The sequence below is a fragment of the Camellia sinensis genome, chromosome 12 (assembly GCF_055761805.1).
Source record: "Camellia sinensis isolate YWXY chromosome 12, ASM5576180v1, whole genome shotgun sequence".
NCBI lineage: Eukaryota > Viridiplantae > Streptophyta > Magnoliopsida > Ericales > Theaceae > Camellia > Camellia sinensis.
Genome location: NC_138972.1, coordinates 77,323,849 through 77,350,922, shown reverse-complemented (window position 1 = coordinate 77,350,922; position 27,074 = coordinate 77,323,849). Strand labels below are relative to the sequence as shown.

General features: G+C 34.3%; 1 protein-coding gene and 3 long non-coding RNA genes across 5 annotated transcripts; 1 reads left to right on the top strand and 3 right to left on the bottom strand.

Annotated features, from left to right (window-relative positions):
• Positions 1 to 1,711: 1,711 nt before the first annotated feature.
• On the bottom strand, positions 1,712 to 2,863 carry LOC145804589 (uncharacterized). Its single transcript, XR_014346603.1, has 2 exons — positions 2,755 to 2,863; positions 1,712 to 2,145 (listed from the first exon to the last, which is right to left on the bottom strand). It is a non-coding gene; the product is annotated as an uncharacterized LOC145804589 (long non-coding RNA).
• A 9,629-nt stretch (positions 2,864 to 12,492) lies between these two features.
• LOC145804588 (uncharacterized) lies at positions 12,493 to 17,953 on the bottom strand. 2 transcript variants are annotated; one of them, XR_014346601.1, is made up of 4 exons: positions 17,641 to 17,952; positions 14,384 to 14,489; positions 13,879 to 13,987; positions 12,493 to 12,543 (listed from the first exon to the last, which is right to left on the bottom strand). It is a non-coding gene; the product is annotated as an uncharacterized LOC145804588 (long non-coding RNA). The 2 variants fall into 2 exon arrangements; XR_014346602.1 differs by lacking the exon at positions 12,493 to 12,543 and adding an exon at positions 12,812 to 13,023 and having other exon boundaries at positions 17,641 to 17,953.
• A 1,405-nt stretch (positions 17,954 to 19,358) lies between these two features.
• Positions 19,359 to 23,767, bottom strand: LOC114289294 (uncharacterized). Its single transcript, XM_028232979.2, has 2 exons — positions 22,332 to 23,767; positions 19,359 to 19,605 (listed from the first exon to the last, which is right to left on the bottom strand). The coding sequence occupies exons 1-2, from the start codon at positions 23,509 to 23,511 to the stop codon at positions 19,601 to 19,603; spliced, it is 1,185 nt and encodes a 394-aa protein (XP_028088780.2). The 5' UTR covers positions 23,512 to 23,767; the 3' UTR covers positions 19,359 to 19,600.
• On the top strand, positions 19,672 to 23,237 carry LOC145804587 (uncharacterized). The gene is made up of 2 exons (XR_014346600.1): positions 19,672 to 20,410; positions 21,410 to 23,237. It is a non-coding gene; the product is annotated as an uncharacterized LOC145804587 (long non-coding RNA).
• Positions 23,768 to 27,074: the final 3,307 nt, after the last annotated feature.

Here is a 27,074-nt window from a genome sequence, read left to right as displayed (position 1 = left end):
ACTCAAAATCACATTTCCATTTTCCTCCAAGATTCCTATCATCCAAACTACATGATCCATGGTTGGGATGACAACACTGAAAGAATTAGAAAGACAGATGGGGGATGAGTCCTTCAGCTGTGGGGGATAAACTCTTGTTGGAGAAGGCAATTGCTAACATTCAAACAAGAGGAACATCTAAACAATAACAAAAATTGTGTCATTTGTGTGGAAGAACTTACTCAAAAGTGGTTTTAATCAAAGAGAATACGAGCCCATGTAGTGATAACATTGCTAAAACTAGAGAATGGTGGCGACCAACACATGTCTCCATAGTCGAACCATCAACAAGATCACTATGTAAACCTTCTTTTTCCCGTACATCACTTAAATGACACACTACAGAGTTAGAAGTTGATAGTTGGAACGATCTAAGGCTGAGTTTAGTTCAAGAATTTAAAGAGAAATTTGAAAAGGGAAAAGAAAAAGGTACGTAAAATTAAGTGAAATGTAGAGATTTTATTCACACTTCACCGTCATTTTTACTTTTTATTTCCAAATCTCTCTCCAAATCTTTGAACCAAACACAGCCTAAAGTCATTCTCAAATAGAGATTTGACAGGCAGGTACTAAGAGAAGGTTCAAGTTGCTCACTGATGGCGAATCCTGAAGACTATCGGCGACTTTCGAAGTTTTTACCTTCTATAGACATTTCCATAAGATGAGTACAAGATCAGGCCCCTTCTTGATTGATTGTTGCAATCTATACTGCATTGCTGGTTGCTGAGAAAGCTGCCTCGTCCGGATCTTGAACCAGACTTCAAGCCCAAAGCTGATAGCTTCAGGAAGACCTTGTCCCTTACCACAGCCTAAACTTGCAGAGAGTCTCACTAAAGTAATTCTCAGGCTTTCAGTTCATGATATACAATCTCTGACAGCCCATTTGGATTGGGTGATTTGGGAAGAAATAAAGAGAAACTCATTTCTCTTATAACCTTTATTTTGAATCTCTCCAAAAGTAGAGAGATTAGAAGAGGAGAAACTAACAAATTACTATTTTTTTTATAATACCAAAACTACCCCTCTAGATATTGAAGGAAAAAAAAAAAAAGGCTGACACAAATAAATGGTTTATTTGGGTAATATGACATGAAATAATTTATTTTCTTTTCTTTTATACAATTTTACCAAGCAAGATACGAGAGAGAGAAATAATTCTCTTTTCTCTTAATTATCCAAGCACAAGGAAAAAAAACATTATTTTCTCTCCTAACTTGTGTAATCTTTTCTTTTTTTTTTATTTCTCCTTTTTCTCTCCTAGGTTCCCAAACAGAGTGCAAGTTCAAGCCCCATTATTTGGGGATATCTTCAAATTTGGCAAGGAAGTAATTAACGAAAAATCTTGGAAAAAAGAACTCAGTACATGCTAACCAAGCTTCAAGCACACCTCTCTAGCATCCATTTTCTAAAACGAAGAATCATATACAAATTGTTGGAGGAGAAACTTACCAGAATTGCGATCGGTTATCCTCAATGAGTTTCCCTTGCAGTACCTGTCTACAGCAAAGAATAAAGAGACAAAAATGATGACCAAAACTATTAAACAGATAAGGTGAAAAATGCCCTCAGTCTAGCAATGGAACACGACATATTGAATTATTCTGTTGAAAAGGCTGATAAATGCCACTGCAAGCTAGAGTCGAAACTTACAAGAGGGTAAATATGTTCGGGCAAACAAAAAACAGCGCCAATTTCAAAATAAATTCCTTGTTAACAGAAGGAGAAAAAAAATGTCCACCTTGTAAACACTAAGGGGATGAATGAACAAAGAAATCTACACGATCAATTTACAGAAACGCCCAAAAAAATTAAACAGAAGGGAAAAGAGGGGGGAACCAAAGGACCCAATTGAAACCATTCGGAGCAATACCACACAATTGTCTTAAGACTGGTTTTTCACAATCTTAACACTACTGTAAAAGCGCTTAAGGTCCTTTATGGCCCTTTCCTCGATCTGAATTGAACGGATCAATGAGGGTGTGTCAACCTCCGGTTTGAACCAGCGGTTCAAAATGCAGAATCTGAAGGTGAGCCCTGACCAGTAGCGATAGCAAATCCAGTTGTTCTTGCCTTTGGACTGTGGGAAAGACTCGGGTGATGTTTTCCCTGTTTTGGGACAAAACCAGACAAAAAGCATGAAAGAAAATGAGATCTAGCAGATGAATGAAAACTGAAAAAATAAATGCATGAAATTGATTTAAGTTGATTGCAGAACACTCCAATTCCAGAAGTAAACAAAACCTTTATTATCAGACATAAAGCATAAGTTTGATATGGTAATTTCAAGAGACCAAAAAACGAACATCTTGATTGAAAATTTCTAATAAATGGAAGATGTTTCTAAAATTCCTGGATGTAACAGCATAATTTGCAAAAACAGGTTAAGCCCATCTTGTAAAGCACATAATGAACAAGAGTAATGGATTGAAGATAAAATCAATGGACACATAATAGTGCTGTTGCAAATGAATTTAGTATTGGAGCAATGGTTGTTGCCTTCCATTACAGCCCAAGCAAACTTCCTAGGACACTCTCATCTTTCAAAGGCAGCCCTTATTCAAATTTTGTTTTCCCCTTTTTTTTCCTTCCCCGGCAACAAAAGGTGGCGTCCCATTCTCTTTTAAATAGACCGTAGCTTTAATTTTGTGCTAAAAGATAAGGATAAAATATGTTTATCTATGCATTATACAACATCCTATAGGGCAGTTCCTGTACCTGTTGCATTTGGATGTCCCTGAGAGATGGCCGAGAATGAAAAGGAGTCGTCCTAGAAGCAATCCATTGATTCTAATCGCTGTAGGATGTGAAGGATACAGGGCCAATAAATCAGAAGAATGCCCAAAATTTACAAACTGCACTAAATCTTGCAATAATGTAGGAAGATACTAACGCTGTGTTTAGTTGAAGGATTTGGAAAGAAAAAAGAAAAGATGTGTGAAACTAGGTAAAAATATAGCTATATTTTATACATATTTCACCTACCTTTTCCCTTTCCCTTTCCAAATCTCTTCCGAAATCCCCCAACCAAATACAGCGTAAGATTACATGAGTGATGTAGTCTTTGATCTCTTATATGGGTTACAGCTTTAGTCTTTTATGGTTTTAAGGTTTGTGAAGACAGAAGGACATATAATGGGCTTTCAATGAATTTTTGTTTTAGAATGGATGACACTTGGTGGATTATAAACTGCTATTTTTCTGGAAAAATATCTTGTGGGGGGTTTTCAGACAGCAATAAAGAGAAGTAGAATAACAAGGAGAAGGAATGGAAGCAGATTCTTTGTAGCTTCAGTAAGAGATATAAGATAAGGAGGAGAATTTCAGGGTGGAAAAAGGAAGAAGAAAAGAAAACACTATAGATATATACAAAAGAATTGCCATTGTCATTAATCTAATTTCATTTTGGTATAGCTGACCTCATAAAATTCAGTAAATTATATGCGAGTCAACATGACTTCTTTGAATATCTTTTCTCTGTTTCCTCTCCTTGTTTTCAGAGCACCTATGTTACAAACTTAGAGACAGTGGAGAATGCAAGAGGTTATGGACATACTCATTTGTCCGAGGTCGAGTATCTGAAAGCTTTTTGTTGTTTTCATTATTTCTTATTCCTTGTGAACGTTTTAATCTGTATTCCCCTGGTCATCTAATGCTTCTCTACTTTTGTTTTTACCTTTTTGCATTGTAATTCCAAATAATCGGTTATGCAGACGGGTTTTAGAATAAGACAATTCTTTTGATCCACTTTTCTTCTCGATATCAAGTGGATGTAAGTTTCTATTTTCTCTAGTATATAATTATTTATTTCTTCTATGCCTTTTTTTCTTTTATATGGTTTAAAACAAGGAATATGATTTAATGTTTAAATAAATGTTTATGGCTGGCGCACAATAATTATAATAAAACATGTGGCATATTTGAGCTTGCAATGAATTGGCTGGGTTGAGGTGGAACAATTAGAGCAGGTTCTCTACTAGCCACAAATGATCCGATCAAAAATCTTTCTTTGGTTTGCTTTGGTGCTGTGCTCATTGCACAGATCCATCCGAATTAAGCAGATAGGTCAACAAATCAGTGACTTGTACATATGAGTTGTTGGGTAGCGGTTGCGGTCGCTGTAACGGTGGCGGTGACGCGGTTGCGGGGTGTAAAGGCCGTAGTGTAACGGTTGCGGTAACCGGAACCGTGAATTTTTTTATTTTTCGCACAATTTGAAAAAAACTTACCGATACACATATTTTTTTCCATGATCATATTTATTGGGTTAAAAATAAATATTGATTAATTTTTGTAAATTTTTAAGTATGATCCAATATATTTTATATTTTTAAATCACTATAAACTGAGTTTTTTACATTTTATTTTAATAATTAATGACTTTATATTATACAAAAAAATCAATCACTAACTATTATATATAAGATAAACAATAACAAAAGTAAGAGAATAAATAAGAGCCCCAATATATATATATATACACATATTTTAATCAACCCAAATAGATAATGACCACTCTTATTATTATTATTATTATTTTCAAACAATATATCTAGATAGACACACACAAATAAGATGGTTTAGTGATAGCAGTTGAATAGAATAGCATAGGTCATACAGCTTAAACAAATCAATAACATGTTCTTCATTTTCCCTCCTCTCTCTATCTCTTGATCCTCCATTTTCTCTTTTTATCTTCCCTCTTCTCTCCCTCTTCTCCCATTTTCAGTTTTTTTTTTGTGTATTTTTTCGAAAGAAACAATTTAGAACCGTTACGTAACGGTGCGTAACAGGCCGTTACGATTGTTACGGCGCCGTTACAACCACTACGGCAGCCGCTACAGCCGACACACCTGTGAATCTCAATCACACTGCAAAAGCGGCCGTAACGGGTGGCGGTAACTGCCAAAATCGTTACGTAACGGCGTTACGTAACGGTTGCGACCGCTTTTTAAAACCTTGGGTGATGGTCACAAATATGCTTGTTTGATTTATGTTTTGTCATAATTAAGCCGTCAATATAATTTTTTGTCAAGAAATCCGAAATGCTATATCTATATTGCCTCTGTCTCTCGCTGACCGGGTTTTTACACTTACAGAAGGTTTCTGATGAAAGTGGGACGACAACTCAATAGTAGGATTCCATTCCATCCATCAAAATTTTGCTTATATCTTGAGCCAGTCTTCTTTACTATTTTCCCCTATGTAAAGGAATTAGAGCAGCAGATTTATGCGTAATTCATTACTAAAATTTACTTCCGCCCGTACTGATGGCATTTTAAGCTGTGCTTTTTTTTTTTTCTTTAATGATGTTTGAGAGCCACCTTGTAGTAGTCATTTAGCAGTAGCAACTATGCATAAATGAGCTAGAAGATTAGCTGCAGAAAAATGTTTGAGTTGTAGTATAGGGAAAGTCTATAATACATTTTGTTTAAAAAATGTATGGTACATAGAAAATTAATGGTTCAGATTGAGTCACATCATTAAAAGTGACCTGGTAAGCAGGTCACTTTTTATAATTATGAACCAAAATCATATTTGTTCATAACTAGAATCAAATTAATCATAACTTAATTATGAGCTCTCATCACATATCTCATAACCACATTTCATAACCAGCACCATTTTGTTGATAACCAATATCATATATTTCATAACTACAATCACATATCTCATAACTACATCTCATAACCAATATCATTTAGCTCATAATCACACCACTTTGATCATAACTAATATCACATATTTCATAACATTAATCACATATCTCATAACTACTACCCATATAACTCATAACCACATCTTATAACCAATCCCCCTTTGACTCATAACCAACATTACATATCTCATAATCAACACCCTTTTGCTCATAACCACATCACTTTAATCATAACCAATATCACATATCTTATAACTAATAATCGCATATCTCGTAACCAAGCACTCTTTTGACTCATAACTACACCACTTTGCTCATAACCAAAATCACGTATCTCATAAACAACAATCATATATCTTATAACTATTACCCACATATCTCATAACCAACACTCTTTGGCTCATAACTAACATCACATATATCATAACCACTAATCACATATCTCATAACACCCTTTGGCTCATAGTCACACCACTTTGATCATAATTAACATCACATATCTCATAACCATTAGTCATATATCTCATAATCAATACTATTTGGCTCATAACCATACCACTTTACTTATAACCACTAATCACATATCTCATAACCAACATTCTTTGGCTCATAACCACACCACTTTACTCATAACCACTAATCACATATCTCATAACCACACTACACTACAAGAAAATGGGCTTCTGAGGCAGAACCTTTTGTGACAGCACATTTGCCGTCGCAAAAAATGACTTTTTGCAACGGCACAACTTGCTGTCTAAAAAAATGTGACTTTTAGAGACGGCACAACTTGTCATCTCAAAAAATGTGACTTTTTGAGACGGCACAACTTGCCGTCGCTAAAAAAAAAAGTGACTTTTTGAGACGGCATAACTTGTCATCGCAAAAAATGTGACTTTTGGAGACGGCACAACTTCCCGTCTCAAAAAAATGTGACTTTTTGAGACGACACAACTTGTCGTCGCCAAAAAATGTGACTTTTTGAGATGACACAACTTGCCGTGGTAAAAAAATAGAGTATTTGCGATGACAGAAATTGCTGTCGCAAAAAAAAAAAAGAGTATTTGCGACGGTACCAGCTGCAGTCGCAAAAAAAAAAAGAAGAGTTTTTTGCGATCGTAATACGTACCGTTGCAAAAAAAAAAAGTTTAAAAAAAAAATATATATATATATATATTGTGGCTTTGAGACGGCTTCATATATATATAGTCATAATATGTTTTAAATAAATGCAACGATATTTTTCTGTTACAAAAAAAAATAAAAAAAATAAAAACAATGTCATCTTACTCTTTTGAACATTTCTCTTTTCACCCATTTTTTCATCTTTCTATCTCTCTGTCTCTCTTCTCTTTCTCTCTCTCACTCATAACTCTTCTCTGTCTGTCTGTCTGTCTCTCTCTTTCTCTATGTGTCTCTGTCTCTATCTCTCTTATCTTTCTTTCTCTCACTCATCACTCTTCTTTGTCTGTCTGTCTCTTTCTTTCTCTCTATGTCTCTATCTCTCTTCTCTTTCTCTCTCTCACTCATCATTCATCACTCTTTTCTGTCTATTTGTCTCTCTCTCTTTCTCTCTATGTCTCTCGTCCATATTTCTTCTCTTTATCTCTCTTATCTCTCTTCTCTCTCTGTCTCTCTTCTCTCTCTCTTCTCTTTATCTCTCTCGCTCTCTCGTTCATCTCTCTCTGTCTCTCTCTCTCGTTTATCTTTTTTCGCTCTCTCTCTCTCTCTCTTTGTCTATATCTTTTCATCCATTTTTTCATCTTCATTCATTTCTCTCTTCTCTTTCTCTCTCTCACTCATCACTCTTCTCTCTCTCTCTGTCTGTCTATATGTCTCTCTTTCTCTCTATGTCTCTCACTCATCTATCTCTTCTCTCATCTCTTTTCTCATCTATTTTCTCTCTCTATCTCTTTCGCTCATCTCTCTTCTCTTTATCTCTCTCGCTCATCTCTCTTCTCTCTATCTCTCTCATCTCTCATCTTTCTCTGTCTCTCTCGCTCATCTCTCTTCTCTCTATCTTTCTCTATGTCTCTCTCATTCATCTCTCTTCTCTTTATGTCTCTCTCACTCATCTCTCTTTTCTCTATCTCTCTCTGTCTCTCTCGTTCATCTCTCTTCTCTCTATGTCTCTTTTCTGTCTCTCACTCTCTATCTCTCTCTCTCTCTCTCCCACTATGTTTGCGTTGTTCACTCTCTCACTCTCGTCTTCTCTATTTACTAAGCTCCCTCTAGATTTATCGATCCACTACAAGAAAATGCACTTTTAGCGACCACTTTGTCTCTCTTTCGCTCATCACTCTGTCTGTCTCTCTCTCCTCTATCTGTCTCTCACTCATTTATCTCTCTTACCACCCATCTCCTTTACCACCTTCACCACTACTATAAACACTATTCTGCCACCACGACTACTTCCACTGTCGCCAATTCACCTCTACGACTACCATTACTACTGCCATCGCCACCATTTCATTACCACCACTACCACTACTGCCACTACTACTACCATTACCTCTCATTCACCCCTGTCACTCCATTTACACTACCACTGCCACAACTTCACTACTAATCTCTTTCACCATCACCATCACCATCACCATCACCATCATCTCTTATCCACCACCTTCACCACTACTGCCGCTCCCTTTCCTCTACCACAAAAAATTAGTTCATGATTTTTAGTAACAAAAAAAAAAATAGGCCGCAGAAAAATATTTTTCATTAACTACAAAAAATTAACTTTTATTTTAGTGGAAAATATTTTTCATTAAAATATTACCCCTACTTCTACCAAATAAATAATAATAACCTTTTTAAAAAAAAATTCATTAACTACAAAAAAATATATATTTTAACAAAAAAATAAATTTTTTTGACGACGACAACCCCCGCCGCAAAAATAAAAATAAAAAATAAATAAATAAACGACGTTATTTTATTATTTAAATTTCATTTATGACTCAAAAAAATATATTTTTTTTTATTTTTTATTCCCGCCCCCTTTTTTTTTCCATTCCCGCTCTCCCCTTCCTTTTTTTTTTTTCCATCCCCCCCCACCAAAAAAAAAAACAAAAAAATCCCCAATCTCAAATCCAAAAATCCCTAATCTCTTCTTACCCCCCTCTCTCTCTCGATCGATCGACGTCGAGCGGCAGAGGAGCAGCGTCGGAGCAGTAGCAGCAGCAGCGTCGGCCTCCTCAACTTTATGCCTACATTTTTAATTCCTAATAGGCAGTTACAACATACCTATGCAACTTTTGTGAGGGGATTCTTTAATCCAGTGAGTATTCTAACAGTTACTTGTAGCATTCAAAAATTCATTACTCATATGCTTAGTGACACTATTTTCCCCCTACTGCTTATCATTTTTCAATTTGCTAAATATTGACGGTTTGCTGTGGACAAGGCATATTTGGGCCTGCATTCTGCATCAGCAATTCTAGAACTGGTGGGTACTGTAGAGAGTTCTGATCTTCCATTCACAAGCATTTCTGTTCTCAAGCAACATGATGAGAATGATATGAGCTACAAGATATTCTCTCGTGAACCAGTAGCAGATGCATTGTTGGATCGCATTTTTAGGTAAGCCGTAAATCTCATTTAATTATTGCAGGAAAGACTGATCTATTACTTTTTTTCATTTTAGTAGTTTCTTTGTGTTGTGGGAAGATTTATTTAATATGTGCTAATGTCCCAATTACAAATCCTGAAGTTTTAAAAGGAACTATTATAAGTGGAAAACCTAAACTTGATAGTTTGAAGATGTGAGCAAGCATCACATAATATATAGAGTGCCTAATTAGTAGAATTTCATTGATTTTCATAGACCAATCAGATAACTGAATTTATCAGAAGTTCAAAATGTTTGATGGTTTGTTAATTCTTGCCATTGTAGTGTGCGGACGAAGACAATTAGAATAAATTGGGGAGCTTATCCTCATTACAAGACACCGGTTTGTTAATTCTTGCCATTGTATGTGAATTTTTGTTTGTATATTTGTGTTTGTGGCTTAAAATACACATTTTACACTTATGTCCAAACTGAACATTAATAGGTCATGTTGGATTGAATAGGATAAGAAATACAAATTAAGCCGATAAAGATTCAAATATTGTTGCAGTTTGAAAATGTTGAATGTACATTATTGTAATTTGAGTATCTCCCTCTCTGCTAGGAGAAATTTTTCTCTCCAGTTATACGTTGTCATATATCTCCCTCATTGCATATGTATCATTTGACTACTGCTTTTTCCTTCTTTTTTTTTTCTTTGTCTCCCATTTAATCAAATAGAAAAATGCTATGAAACCCACTTAAGTACCTCTATTTATCCTGAATGAGAGTTATCTAGTTGAGATTAAATTTGTGTAATGTGGAGTTGATATGTAGAATAATTTTAAATCACAAGATGACAATTTTGGACAGTTAAGTCTAGATTTGTATTGTAGTATTACTGAATCAAACAACCTAATATCAATTTATTTTCTGTCTCATACTTTTTGATGTCTTAGAGAGCCCCCCTTTTTTTTTTAATTTATAAAACTTATGTTCTCTTTTCTTCTTTTTAAAATCTTAATTGCACACCGAGTACAATGCTCTTGTTCAATTTTTTCTTTTCTTTTTGGGTGTATCACATAACTCTTCTTTTTTGTTCTAAGGTGTTTCAGAACTGTGTGTGTGTGTGTGTGTGTGTGTGTGTGTGTGTGTGTGTTCAATCTACTTTCCCAAATCTATCTCTATTTATTTTTTCTTACTTTTCTTTTTATGAATTTCTACTTGAACACAAAATTGCTTAGTTTCAAAGCAATTCATCTCCATCTCTCTTTTGTTTTTAATTTTTAATGAAATGCAAAGTTTTTCCTACTGAGTTTTCTGTTGTATATTTCTTATAAAACACGGTTCTTTATATTTTTAACAATTTTTTTTTAATTTCTTTGTTTTGGTATAATTTAGACTCATTTTGTATATACTTCTCAAAAATGTTAATTCACATACAAATTGTTACGAGTAGGACGTTATGATCATTGACCTATAACCTTTTTTAATGACTCAACATAGAATCCCAATTTTAGGAGAGAAAGATCTAAATTAACGTGAAATGCAGTAGTCAAATAAGAACTTCAGTTAATTTGACTGAGTGTATAACACTTGATAGAATAGAATGACAAAATGGTTCAATATATGTTCAAAAAATCGAAAACCCATCTTCAGTCAGTTCCATTTCCTTTGAAGAAAGACTTGATTTTGTTTTTCCAGGTGTAATTTATGAGATTAGGTTGATTGTTTGTGTTATTTAATGTTTTTGTGGTTGAATCTATGTTGCTCTAGACTTGGTAGGTCCACTACACTACATGAAAAGTAGGCTTAAAACACGGAAGCATTTGCAACAGCACACTTGTCGCCAAGTTTTATTATTTACTTTTTTTTTTTTTTTTGGTTCAATATGATTGCAGTTCAGCAAATATGACAAGATAAGTGGAAAAAGCCGAGGGTTTGGAGATCCACTGTCCATGGTGGAACCAAGAAGTAGACACTTGAAAAACAAAATTTGTGTTGCTTTGTTATATAGATTTTGTTAACTTCAGGGCCTCTAGGGTTTGGAGATCCACTGTCCGTGTTGTTAAAACTTATGTTGGTTTCAAATGATTGGAATCTATCCACAAAAAAAGAAAAATAGTTTTTTATATATATAATGTATAAATTGTTGTTTTTTGCATAGTGTTCATGTGAGGAATGAAACTTTAATGGGTTTTTAATATTTGAGCATTCCACTTTCATAAAAATGAAAGAAGGGTTCTATAATTGTAAGCACATTGTGTGAAGAGGACTGGAGTTCTGCATTTTTATGAACACGAGCTTCAAATTTTATGATCCAAACACATCCTCAAGGAAAGAAGTTGATACGGATGCATGAGGTGTTGTGTTTGAATTCATTATGACAATCCAATATCTATTTGCCAGCAGGTCAGGTCAACTCTGAAGTGGGAGATAAAAAGTAGAGAAAATCAACGGAGAAAGATAGGTGTTATGTTTATGTAAGAATGGTAGATCATGCTTGAGATATATTCGTTTTAGGTTTCCCCTAGCAGGATCCTTGCTATGATCTGCCTTTGTGGCTTTGTATTATGCTACCTTTGTCTAATAGAAAAGTTATGTATGTCTTGTTCAATTTCCTTCCCTTCTTTTTTTTGCCTTTTCTTTTTCCTTTTTCTTTTCAATAGAAATATATATCCAGAAATACCTTCCAGTGCAATATACCTGCAGTTCTTTATGTGATGATGTTTTTCCTGGGTATCGGTTGTGGTCTTCCTTTTTGGTGCTGTTGTTTCAGACGTTGGCTGAAGATAAAAAAGAATGTCTTCAATTAGTCTTTTCTAATGGGGAGAAGAATATAGGCATACAATTTTTTCTTTTCTTTTTTGTTTAAATGGTCATTTTGAACAACAGGAGTTCCCTATGGGTGGTCTACATTGCGGTGTGGATTTGACTGGTAAAATATACTCAATTTTCCACAACTGAATACAAGTAAATGTGTTAGAAGGTTTTCCACAGAAAATTCGACTGCTTGGTATTGTATTGATTTCAATCTGTTTTGATGTTTGCAATGTGTATGGCATATTTGGCAGATTTCGGATTTGCTTAAGTTGAAAGTCTTAACTTCATGTATGAAGTTAATGTATTATGAGATTAATTTATACTCATGTCAATTATTTGAATCATTTATTTCATATGATAAGATGTGAAGAACATGCAAAAAATATGTTACTGGGGGAAACCTAAATGGAACATTTCAAATCTATTGCAATAGTTCCCATTGTTGTGCATTGACCTTGTAACAGTTGCCATTACCCTGGCAATAGTGTCACCCAAAGCCCTCTTAGCTCTTTGCAATTCAGAAAAAACTAACTCAACCCACAGTTCCATAGGAAAATCTCAGAATCAAATATAGAAACAACAATATTAATCATCACTCTGTTGTCAACTAAAAATAACATCTTCAACCACCTTTGTGGTAACCTTAAAAAATAACTGTAGAGTGGTAACATCACAATAGTCACAGGAGCATATTTTAATTTCCCCTGCTTCCTGGATTATAATTTTTACTTGCATATAATTAAAAACTATACGCTTCTCATAATTAACAACCCAAAATAGGACGGCTCATTTAGTAAGGTTACATCTATCAAATCACATGTCATGTATCAATCTCATCTGTTTATCAAATATCTTGTGTATCAATCTCATCTGTTTATTGAACATCTTGAGTATTTTCTGTCCCTAATGAATTAACTGCATATCAGCAACATTACTCCAAGACAGCATCATGAACCTGCAAAATATCCACCACTCATCAACCAAGGAGAAGATTGGAAAATTTTAAATATTATGGCCAGAACAAATAAAATAAATAAATAAAAGTACCTACAAAATAAAAAATAAAATAAAAACAAAAATACAGGTTCCAGGATCAGAAAGTTATAAATACAAGATATCATGAAATAGACAACACATCCAATGGCTGTTATGTGTCCAATCCCATATACTTCACAGAATTTCAATGGCCCTTTTGTGTCCCATGAACTCTTGGAAACCTGGTGAACCAGAGTTAGCATCTATGCATGATAGATTAGATGTTCCAAACTAAATGGGACCATTAAGTTACCACACTTAACCAGATTGTGAAATGGACATGCCTGCCCAACAAATTCTTGAAGAACAAGCCCCTGACTGGGACGCTAGTGAATCTATGGATATATCTCTTTCATAAAATAAAAAATATATATTTTAACATAAAGGACTTCAGAGGAATGAGTTCATCATAATGTGTTCTAAATGCCTGTGAATGACCAAACCAGCCATTTAAGATTCTTAGGAGCTGATGAGCCATGAAGTTAATGAGAAATTGTTCAACAAGCTAGAAAGATAAATCCAATGAAGTGATTGGGAATCTTCAGAAGATTAGTCAGTATAACATTGTGATTGGGAATCTTCAGAAGATTAGTCAGTGTAACATTGTTTTTCTTAAACATGAACTACTCTGCGTCTGTCAAGTGGCCACATTGATTTGGGTTTATAGCATGTACATAAATGATGTTACGATCATTAATAAATTCTTTATTCGTAGTTTAGTGGTGGTTTTGTTTAATGATTTTGAAAATATATATATTTGAGGAGAGAAACTCACGTCGATGGCAGGAAATGATTATGACTTCATAAAGCATATAACTTTAGCTGTGCACTTTGAAGCATCTCAGATGTGGGAACAATTGAAGCAGTTCTGCACGACTTCGTCTCTGTGAGGGAAATATATACACATCAAAAAAATGAAAGAAAAAAAAAGAAAGAAACAACAGGAGAATCTACTAGTGTGTTACACGAAAAAAAAATAAAAAATAAAAAAATAAATAAGGGCAAAATACAAAGCCCACAAAGCCGTAGTTAAACTCTTGCTCCAATGTCAAAAGTGGCAAACCCCAAGCAAATCAAATTGACAACCAAAATAGGAAAAGCTATAAAAAACAACAAATCTAATGGAATTCCTATGGTGACTTAGAAGAATTTGAGTGGTGTAAAAGTAGTTAGGTTGACTGATTTGTTCAACAAAATATTACAAACTAAGAAGATGGTTGATGATTGAAAGAAAAATGCTCTTGGTACATGTATATAAGAAAAAATGTGATATGATATACCTTGATGCCAATGCATCCATTCACATCGAGGGTTGTAAGTGTGTTTGAGCAGAACCTTGACAGGGCCTCCAAGCACTTATCAGTAACACCAATAATACCAAACAAGCTGCAGTTTTTCCATCCATGAAATCAGTAACAAATGTTATATCAAGAGGAAACTTTTTAATAGCCAGAAGATGACTGCACGACCATACAATTTCACCATAATAGTATGGAATGGCCAATGCTCATCAATCTTGCTAGTACTCTATATTTGATACTAGATGTGCATGTTGCACTAAAATTGTTTCAGCAAGGTTGCAATAAAATTCAATCAATAAAAAATTTGAACAATATGACAATGACCATCGTGTCATAGCTCAACTCAACTCAACTCGACAAGGCTTTATCCCAAATCCCAATTACATTAGTGTAAGCTACATGGATCCATTTCCTTGAATTGATTATGATAAATACAGCTGCTTAAATTACATATTTCATTTTAAGTTCATTCCAAATTATAGTTCAGCTTTCATATTTTCTGTATGCCATGTTCCAATAACTTAGGTATGGATGTCAGAGGTGTGTATGTGCCTAAAATCGGATTTATCTATTTCCAAATTTAAGAAATGAGGGACACAGCTAAATGTGATATTACTTAATGCTCTTTTGTTTTTGTTTCTAATGCTAAAATGGTGTTTTTATGTAACATAGAGCATCAACCACCGATACTATACCCAATTTGAAGCAACAATATCCAATTCACATAATAAGGGAGTTTTGACTTCATGGCATAATCGCATGGTATGCTCTTAAAAGCTTCCAAAGGCACAAACCAGACATAAAATGCATCAATTTTTCACATTCAATAATATTAGTCTCATCAAGATTTAACCCCAAGGGGCTGAGTGGTAAAGACATAAGAATAAGATCCAAGGTCTCAAGTTTGAGTCTCCCAAGGGGCCACTAGAGGTTTGTGGTTGTTAACTTCAAGCCATATGCTTTCAATGTTCAATGCATACAAAATACGATTTTAAAATGGAATCCAAAAGGCTTTGACTAAAAATTAAAATAAAACATTTCTACAACTTACACTAGAATGTTGAATTGGAGCACAAGCTCCCATAGTCCACATCCAAGATGCTCTATACCATCTTCAAATAATTGGACTATGTTATAAGTCAATTTTTACCTTGTTCTTTCAATAATCAAACAATAACATGTTTTCTGTAAGAAAAAAGCACAAAATCTGCAATAGCACAAATGAATAGAACATGCAAGTGATGCAGACATATTTTCCAAAACCATAATTAATTTTTTTTTTCTTGCCATACCCATTGAAAGGTTTTAATTTGCAATTACAATCACTGCCAAACTTCCAAAGCATGGGTAAGTTCTGTCAATGGCCTATTGGCATAATTGATGAGTCATAGGTACTAACATTTCAATAAGAATAGTTGAAAACAAAAGGAATAACAAATGGCATACTACCATAAAAGTTGCTATTTAAAAGCAACTTTAACTTAGAAGTCAAGAGAGAAGGTCAAATAATGTTTCCCTCAAGAGTAGGTAACACAAAACAATTTACTAAGGGCTATTAGTTTTGGGTCCTCCAGATACCACTCCTCATTTCCCCATTATGCTACCTAATTAGACGCTACAGATTCACCGTAAATCTAAAATTGGTAAAAAAAAATTAATACAAGAGATATAATTACTAATTTATTAAATATATGATTTCAAGGTCTAAAGATCGATACAAACAATCAATAAAACTAATGGGTATAAGGGTAAATTATATGCATGCATATATACATACATATATGCATATGATATGCTATCTCTATGTGTGTGTATATATATAAACAACGCCCAAATAGTACACATTAATATGTGTTGGGGAGGAAAAAGATTGGGTACACACCTAACCTTTGACATAGTACACAGAGTGGCTGCCTCAAGACTTAAACACATAACTTCAAGGTTATTAGGCTAAGATTTTTACCATTGAACCAATGGTCATCCCTGTGTGTATGTGCGCGCATATATATATATATATATATATATATATATATATATATATATATGTGTATATCTTAAATATACAAATTTGAGAAAGTAACATTTCTCATAGGAAAGTAAGTTTCTAGTAAACCAAAAAATGGGTAAACAAGAAGTATTATCATTGAATCTGTAACCAATGTTCAAGATTATCATTATCAAAGGGTTCAATAAAACCACAATACACATACACACAACGAAATGATTTTCTAGATAATAATTTTTGAAGAATTCATCAAGAAAATTGGTTGCACCTGTCTTCAAATAGCCTAAGTTGAAAGAAAATAATTCATCAAAAAAAAATTATTTATATTTTTTGGAAAATTTTGATAAAACTCTAATTTGAACGAGAGTGTTAAGATGAGTTGGGTTTTCCCATATCACACTAATCTTGCACATAGCTTTCAAATCCAAAATTTCATATCAGGAAGTACCAAACAATCCAAGAAGGCTCTTTTGATTCTAACATATCAATTAGAAACTCAAACAAGGTCTACAATTTCTTACATATCTATTGGTTTTCATAAAAAAATCATATGATCAAAATAAGACCCAGATAACTTATTCTATCAAACAACACCATTCAAGCTCGATCCACAGATCATCTTAAGATAAGTAAAAACACCAATTAGATTATATTATTTTATTATAAATTTTCTTTTACACATTATTATGTTAAAATTAGTATTTGTTTTATATGTCTAGATTTTTTATTTTACTTGTGTCTAATAAAAATTTGGATCTGCCAAACTTTAAAAATAAAAAAATAAAAAATAAAAAAAGCTTGAGCTGGGTCGCCTGTGTGTTTAAAAACAGAGAAAATTTATTTTATATAAAAATTTACATTGTAAAAAAAACTTGTTTAGATTTTTCTCCTTAGGTGCACTTTTAGATTTTCCCAAAAAAGCTTGAGCTGGGTCGCCTGTGTGTTTAATCAGCATGTAGACGTATAATGCTATAGCAAAGAGAAAGCAATTAAACAAATGCCAATATGATTGAGAACCGATGTTAATTTTGAATGTGAACAAAACTTAATATCATCAGCTATTCACTTTTTAGGGTTAGGGTTTTGAAATCAAAGCCCTATCTTGGGTGGTTACAGATGTTAATTTTGACTGAGAACAAACCTTAATATTAGATATTCAATAAGGGTTAGGGTTTTGAAATCAAAGCCCCAATGGCACAGCTATCTTGGGTGGCTGTAAATAGGAACATACCTGACCTACAGAAGAGAGCTCTCGTAAATATTCAATTCGACTAGAAGGGAAAATATTTGCTGACAAACCCATGGTGGAGACGTGAACAGAGTGATGGCTTGTGAAGAAGATGTAGACAACGGTGGCGTGGATCGCCGACGGGGCTGGTGGTCTTTGGCCATGGCGGAAGCTTCGACTATGGTGGAAGAGAAAAGAAAGGTGAAGAGCAAGAGAGAGAGGGAGGCCAATCGTTCTTCTCTCGCTATGGTGGAAGAGAAGAGAAAGGTGAAGAGCAAGTGAGAGAGGCTATGGTGGAAGAGAAGAGAAAGGTGAAGAACGGTGGCCCCGACGCTTGACCATTGGACTTCGACAATCTCTGCAGCTTCGACTATGGTGGAAGAGAGGAGGGAGGAGAAGAGAAGAGCAAGAGCACGAACCAGAGCAAGAGAGGGAGGCAATTGACTTGGGACCGTTGGACTTCTGATTTTGGCAACCGGTTAGATCGGTTGCCAATTCAAAATTAAATTATTAAAATAATTTAATTATATGATAGTTATAAGATAATATGGTATATATAAATAACTAAATATAACTAAGTTATGAGTTAATATGAGAATAGTTATGATTTATATGATATTAGTTATGATATCAAACCACATAATCTCATAACTAATGTATGGTACATCCAAATGTACCATAGTTTTAAGGTTATTTACTTCTCAATAGCAAACCAACCCATATGTAATGAGGCAATTTTGTACTAATTGCATGTTGTCGACGAGCCTTTTTGAAGAGTGTTAGCCCTCATAAACCAAATATTTTCAGTTGCTGTAACTGTCTTTGAATTATTCTATTTCTTTGGCATCCTCAACTGTGAAATTTGATCTCTACAAGACCCTTTGATTCCAGCACTTAGGGCCCCCTACAATCCAAACTGTACTTGACAACAGACGATTTCTGGGTTTTTCTCTCTCAGCACCTAGGTTTTTCTCTCTCTTGACAAGAGACTATTTGTAAGATGGTTTCTCCATAATAGGATCTTCTTTTCCTTCCATTTTCTTCAAATATTGGGAGAGCAAGTTAATCCATATTTGGCGACCATGAAATCACTAGAATGAATTGCAAAGACTGAATGGATCAGATCTGGACACAGCTGTTGCTCTACATACAGAAGAGTGCAAAATTTGGGAAATTTTGGTGCAAGCCTTGTTTGTCTTGGAAAAGATAAAAAGGCAATTAATTAGTCAAAAATTAAAACAAACTAATGACCAAATATTAATGCCATCTCTAATTGGATGCTTTTCCTGTGTTCTCTTCATGCAGTATCTTCTGCTCAGCATTAACTACATGACTTTTCCCAAATGTTAAAATTACCCAGAAACAAAATATAAGAATTACCTCATAAAATTACTTTTTTTATAAAAAAAAAATAATAATAATTTTCATTTATAGATAAAACTTGGTTAGTCAATACACTAAATGTAACTAGCTACTTGATCTGTCTCAAATACAAATCACAAACTCATGCTGTCTTCTTAAGACGAAAGCAACATCACATCGATGAACTCACAAAACAATACAAGCTAATCTTCTAGGTTCGCAAGCATGCTATAACAGGTGCCGCCAATGAGGCTTAGCCACACCTTTTGGGTCGCCCAGATGGCTTCAGGTGAAAGTAAGCAAGAACAGAACACGTGGCAGCAGGATTCTGATAAACTGTATGAATGATGAACTCAAAATTTAAACATGAGACTTTTACCAAATAATCAATTGCTGCGAATGGTAGACTCAAAATTAAAGTACAAGACTTTTGATGGAGGAAAACAAGAATCAAATGTAACTGAGTTTTCATGTGCCACAAACATGCAATTTCAACGTGGCATTGTTGAAGCGCAAACTAGCCTCTATTGAATGTTCCTAAAAACCTCATGGGAATCGTTCTCCCCTTTTTCAGTCACTTTCCAGAGCCGCCAAGTGATGGTTAACCTGCAAAAATAGTGTGCATTTAGATATGATCAGTGATCTGAGATTACAAACAATGCGTAATCTATATTCGGAAGGAAATTATTTTTAATAAAAAAAAACAAAAAAAAGAAAGAAAGAAAAGAAAAGAAAAAGAGAATAGAGTCAAAAGCATTTCTTCTTCCAAGTACAAACATGTTTTTCCAAGGGAAAAAAAACTCTATCCCAGCATACTACATGGAATGCAGAAAGATTAAACCGCAAATAATACCCTAGCATACTTAAACTTGTTCTAGAATGCCATGTTATGCTGTTGAAATTATAGGATTATACTTGCAGTACAAGTGGCATCACATGAGCAATAATAAATTATAAGATAGATTACACTAAACCGTTATAGGTTTCTGAAAACAGTAAGGGCCTCACCTTAAGTTTCTAAAATAACACTGACTTTCCTATCAATGTTTCAGTTCAATAGAATAAGCCAAAGACGTTTTAATTATTTTATCTACGAGAGAATCATCAAAAGTCATAGTGATGCATGCCATCAAAGCTACAAGACCATTTAGTCATTGACATCATGCCCTTTAATCCTCCAAAGAACATAGTTACCATGAATATATTTTCCCAGTTATATGGCATTAACACACTAATATTTTTTATTAGTATTGTCCTGAATTTTTGCATCTTGTAAGCATGTTGCCATCTTGGAAAATTCAATTCCATTGTACAACAATCATTCCACGTATCCTAAGTCAATTACAAAATTGTTGTTGTTAAGTACAAAAAAGAACATTCCCCATTTCATTTTCAAGGAAAAATTAAAGAAGTTTAAGGCTATGAAGCATAGACACGGCAAAATGGAAGCCGTGGCAGTGTCGGATACGGGGACACGCCGGGGACACGTCGGGGACACGTACGGGACACGGCATCTGGCGTGTCCCCTTAATTTAATTTATTTTTTTGCAGGGGACACGCGTGTCCGAATCTGGACACGCCATGGACACGGCGAGAAGAGTAACTGAAAGGGGGAAAACGAGAACAAACCTGGTCGGCGATATCCAGAGCCCTTCGACTTCGATCGACGATCCAGAGCCCCATTCTACTTCGACGATCCAGCCCCTTCGCGTTCGCAGAGCTCTCTCTCTGTCTCGCCTTTGCCTTCGCAGAGCTCTCTCTCTCTCTCTCACCTTCTCTCTCTCCCTCGCTTCTGATCCTGATCGCGATCGCGATCGCGATCGCGATCGTCTCCCTCTCTCTCGCTTCTGATCGCGATCGGCTCCTTGCTTCTGTCTCCCTCTCTCTCGGTTCTCTCCCGTCTGGATTCATGTCTTGATATTATATTATATATTCATATATAATATATATAACTAATACCTATTATATAATATATATAACTAATACCTATTATTATTAACTAATACCTATTATTATTTTATTATATAATAACTATATATAATATATATAACTAATAACTATTATTATTTTATTATATATTATATAATAATTATTATATAACATAAATATACTCATTAGATAATAGATAATACATATTATAAGATAATATATACTTATACATATTAATAAATAAAAAAATAAATACATGTATGTAAAATAAAATAATTAATTACAACACATTATTTAAAAATATAATAAATAAATAAAATAATTAATATGTATTAAAATAAAAATATTTATAAAAAAATTAAAAAATTTGCCGTGTCCCCTGCCATGTCCGTGTCCCCATTTTTTAGAAATTCCCGTGTCCCGTATCCGTGTCCGTGTCCGTATGCGTGTCCGTGTCCGTGTCCGTGTCCGTGCTTCATAGGTTTAAGGAGCACCCGAACATTAAATCTGCTTCGTCTACTATTAAAGCTAGTGGAGAGACATATAATATGATATTTGAAGCTCAGAAAACTCCTGTGAAATTGGCAGCTTATTAAAGAATTTAGTTGTAGAGAGAGTGGATGTTATTCTTCGAAATGTTTTAGGGGTGTTGGATTGATTTATTTTTTACCATATATTTTGTTTCCCCCTCTTTTTTATTGTATATAGGTTGTGGCACCTCAGCACTGTCTCAATACAATTTATTTTATGGGAGTAAGAAGACTAGAGACAAACATTGGCAAAATGGCTGCTCAAGACTTGAACCCACATTCTCATGCTTGTCAATATTTTCATAAATAATTTGGTAAATATACTACCACGTTACAAATTCTATTTCCTAGTTAGTAAAGATGGGTGTAGTTCAGAGTTAAACTTCAAATAGCCTGACAAATTTAAATGGTAACAAATTGGATGACAAATTTGAACGACTTGTCATCTCACCCTTACACTGTAGAGATGATCATTCTGATGATATGCGAGAAACTACTAGTTTTAAACATAAAATTGGCTGCTCTTCAACTACCACACCAACAAATAATCACATGCAAATGAGCACATAACATCTTATAAAGAAAATACAAAGGCCTTCCACTAAAGTCAAAACAACAAATTTGAGGTATAGTACTCACTTGATGACAACCACTCTCAAAAATAAAAATTGTAATCTCAAAGATGGGAACAAAAAATAGAGGGAGTTCTGAACATGTGTTAGTAGTAGAATCGAGCAGCCATGAAATTTTAAGTTTCACTAGCTCCAGTGTATATCAAAAAGTACTTCAACAACACTAATTGTTAAACATCATACAAAATAGATCAATAAATATATGATGTAGCAATACGAGGTGTGAGTTCAGATTAAATACCTCTAACTTCAGTTCTCAAAGTTTCAATTAGATTTGCCATGGAACAACAGAGTCTAGCTTCCAGAGCTAAAGAATTAACAAGTCCATCTATAGACCTCAACTCTTCATGGAACTCGGGATGCAACACCAACGAAGAGAAATGCTCGTCCACCACTAGCCCGAGACATTTCACAATGTCTTCGAGTGTAGGGACCCATTCACAAGCTTTCAACCCCAACATAGATGACGCTTTAGGACACGGACACACTTGAGGAAATCTCTCATACTTCTTCAACCACTTTCCCAAGTACTGAATCAATCCCATCATCTCCGAACCATTCAACTTGCTAATACAGGAAGACAAAATCACCTCATCAAGGTTTGAAGATGCGAGCAGATAATGCAAGCACAATTCAGGATTTGAAAACTCATCGTGCGCTAACATGAGCAGAACCGAGGCCTCTTTTGCCAAGTTCAGTTTCTTCCCACTAAGTTTCTTATCCATCGCCTTTTCCATAGCCAATAAAGCTTGGCTCTCCCATTCCTTCCTCACACTTAGCATACTACTATATGCACCTTTACTCGGTGAAAGAAAGTACTTCAAAATTGAAACTACATCCGATGTTTGAAGGTCTGAAAGATGCTTAACACATAAACAAATCAAATCCGACCTCCTCTGTTCGATCAAATTATGAACTAAATTTGAAGAACACAAACGTTCAACTAGTCCACAAACTATTAGGGTTTCCAACAACTCCCAAAGCTCCAATACAGTACAAGCCTCCAAAACCAGACCCTTAACTTGACGACTCATCAAAAACCCCACCTTTTTGATCAATTTACGGGTATAACCCTCTTCAGAAGAATCAACCCCAACAAAAATTCCAACTTTCTCGCTGTTCTTCTCCAAATATGAATTCAAGATCCCAATAAACTCATCCTTACCGAATGAGCTAGGGTTTTTGAGATTTCGCTTCAATTTTTTGAAGAATATTTGGCCTAAATCGATGATATCAGAATCGTTTTGCCAAATTTTCCAGCCCTCGACGCGTTTGACGAGTGATGTGTCGTTTGATTCATCGTTTTTAGGCTTCAAGTTGAGAAAAATCGGATCTGGGTTCAGGATGAAGGGATAGTTCGATTCGAGGGTGAGTTGATTAGGATTGGCCGAAGCCTTGGTGATGACTTCGAGCAAAGACATAATAAAGTCGAAGCAATGTTAAAAAAATTATTCAAGTTTTGAAAAGAAGAGAAACTTTCTCTGAAACTAAACAAGCGAGTGGGAGAGAATTGCAGAAACTGAACCTCGAAACGAGAAGAAAAGAGGGCGGTGCTGAGGAACTCCGGCGGCGGCGAGTGCGGGTATCGTTTGAAACCCTAACTTGCCAGAGTTTGTCGCGCTTCAGTTCTTATCAAAGCAGAGACAGTGGGAAAATTCTCATACATGTGTGGTACATAAAAAAAAATATATATATATATATATATTTTTTTTTTTTTTTTTTTTGATAAGGCAGGTATATATATGGCCCCTTAGATTTAGATAAGATAAATATTAATTATTAGATGAATCAAAAATAAAAGGGGTTTTTTTTTTAAGGTCCTTGGTATTATGATTTTATAGCATAAAGGACACCAAATATTTTCATAATGTCTAAGGTCTCTCAACAATATTTTCATAATATCTAAGGTCCCTCAATCTTGATCCAGAGAAATTTCAGTCCAGAGAAATTTGGCCCAGAGAAATTTCAGTCCAGAGAAATTTCAGTGCAGAGAAAATTGGTCAGAGAAATTCTGGCCCAGAGAAATTTCTCTGGACCAAATTTCTCTGGATGAGTTTCTCTACTTTTCTTCTCATTCTGGCCGAGTCCAGAGAAATTAATTTCTCTGGTCCAATTCTTCTCAAAATTTTTCTAGCCCAATCCTTCCTAGAATTTCTCTGACGCATTGACTGACTGGAGGAGTGGTTGATGGAGAAAATTCAATCCAGAGAATTTCTATTCAGAGAAATTCTGAATTTCTCTAGATTTTCTGTTTGTGTTTTAACCAAATTTCTCTGGACTTCAGAATTTCTCTCCAGAGAAATTCTTATACCAAGGGTAATCTGATACTAAAATCTGATTCTAAAATCATGACTGTAGTTAAAGAAATGGTCTTTTACTTACATCCAAGGCTTCTAGATCTCAACAGTTGAACCAAAAGGTGAGAAGATAAAAAAAATCCTTAGTTTCCAGAGAAATGTTACATACATACCAATCAAGCAGGTTCCCTTAATTTCCAATATTACACAATCAAGCAATCATCGAAATATCAACAACAAATATTTATCAACTTACCAGGCAGGGACAACATTCCCAACTGATATCTCTTGAAAACCAAGTCCAAGTATACCATCAAACTTAGCAGCCAAGAATGTGATGCCAGGCTCCCTAGTTGCCTCAATAAAATCCTAATGAGCAGCAAAAATCTATATAAATATTAAACCGAAGATATCACTATCTACTCATTCTCTTCAAATTTACTTGATCCTTTATAACAAGATATATTTGTCCTTATCCTTGAGAACCACGTCGATGGTGAAGCCGTCGCAGGTTGAGATGGATCGAGCTGGGCCAGTCAGCAAAGCTGTTTGGCCTGGGCTGATGGATTCGTAATGATCTCTTGATCGGTTGTAGATGGATTGAGAACTATGTCCGTCGGTGACTGTGATTGTGCCGTAGAGCTTCTCTCCGTCGATCAAGCTCCGTGAGAACCTCTCTAAACCTTTCCACCGACACATCTTCCGGATCGCGTAACAGTGGAAAGAGAAGTGAGATCGGGAGCGGACTCAACATTCACCGGCTTCATCTTCGGCTTCGTTGCGATTTCGAGACAGCCTTTGGGATATAAATGTAGAGACGGTAAACCTCAATCTGTGTCGGTGGTTTGGAAGCGAAGCAACGGTGGTGGGAATAGGAATGGAAATGGAAATGGTGATCAGAATGGCGGTGGTTGTGGGTAAGAATAGCGGTGGGTTTGACTGAAATTTGTCTGATATATGTTTAGGACCTTAGACATCAAAAAATAATTTTATGGATCTCTTCCATTACGAAAAGTGGAAGAGGGACTCTAGACCGATTTTCCCAAAATAAAATTACGTAGAAAAAATAAGATAAGTTTTTTAAAATCGTAAAGTAATTTTGGTTAATTTTGAAATTAAAAAAAATAATGTTAATTTATCATTTGTTACAAATATACTTATTATTTGATATTTACTCATTTGCTATTTGTTATAAATAAACTTACTATTTAAAATATTCCCTACTAAACAGGTCATATTTCAGTCTTGAAAATTATATCCTCTTTTATATTTACATAAAATTAATGACATACCATATTTAACTATTTTCTTTCTATATTTTGTCATGTTATAATTTGTACAAAGTAAAATATGATATGTAAATATTAATTTATTAAAATTTGTTAAAATTTACTAATTTTTTTAAATAGTCATTATTGTGAAAAATTAATTTTTGATATAATATTAAAAAAAAGAAAAAAATTGTAAATAAAATATTTTTCAATCATAAGTTATTTAAACTTAATTTTACATAGTTATTTTTTAAAAAAATTTACCAACAACACCTCAAAATAGTAATTATTATTTAAGAACCTATTTGGTAATGTTTATATTTACTGTTTTCTATTTAAGTATAATTTTATTGACTATTAACTTAAGTCCATTGAAGTGATATCTTCTTGATTGACAAGTCATATTTAATTAAGTAGTAAGGCCTCGTTTGGGAACAGGTTTTTTTAGTAACTTTTTAACTTTTTGGCTAAAATGTGATGTAAAAAAAAATTAGTATGTTTGGGATGACTTTTTGGCCTTTTGCGAAAAAGATGTGCAAAAAGTAGAGAGAAAAGGAAACTTTGACTTTTTGGTATGAGTTGTTGACTTTTTGATTTTTTTAATAACTTTTTGACTAAAAAAGGCACTTGCCAAACGAGGCCTAAGTATAGTTTGATTGAGTAGTAAGTGAAAACTCAATAAATAATAACTAAAGTATAATAGAGTAGTAAGGCTCAGTTTGGCAAGAGCTAAACGGGGCTTTTTTGGCTATTTTAGTCACAAATACATAATAGGCTATTTTAGCCACAAAAAATAAAATATCACATCCAACTCATAATTATTACATTCTTCTCTCACAAAAAAAGTCAAAAAAGCCAAAAAGTCCTTCCCAAATCAAACTTTTTAGCCCAGGCTAAAATAGCCAAAAAAGCCAAAAAATTAAAAAGCCAACCCATTTCCCAAACAGAGGCTAAGTAGAAATTGAAATATCTCATTGAGTAATAACTTCTTGTATGGTAGAACAAGCAGGTGACTATGAGAATATTGGGTTTATACAAAAGGACATGTACAACTATTTTGAGACTGAACATAGAGTGCAAGTTGTCGATGATGACACGAAGGTGCTTTGGCTTACTATCAATCAGGATAGTACTTATCACTTATTACGACAAATTGACAATACTTATCACTCTTAAATATAATACTTATTATTTATTCTAATTCTAATTATCAATTAATGGTTGTTAGTAGTCAAATGTTTGAATAAGTAATAAGTCAAATCATATTATTCGTTCTAATTCTACTTACCACTCAATAGTTGTCAGTAATCAAATGTTAAATTAAGTAATAAGTCAAGGCTAATAGAATTGTAGGTGAAGTCTCATTGAGTAATAAGTGAAATTTAATTAAGTAATATGTTAAATCTAATGAACTCA

Coding starts and splice junctions, on each gene's coding strand:
- LOC114289294 (XM_028232979.2), bottom strand. CDS start 23,511: ATGTCTTTGCTCGAAGTCATCACCAAGGCTTCGGCCAATCCTAATCAA.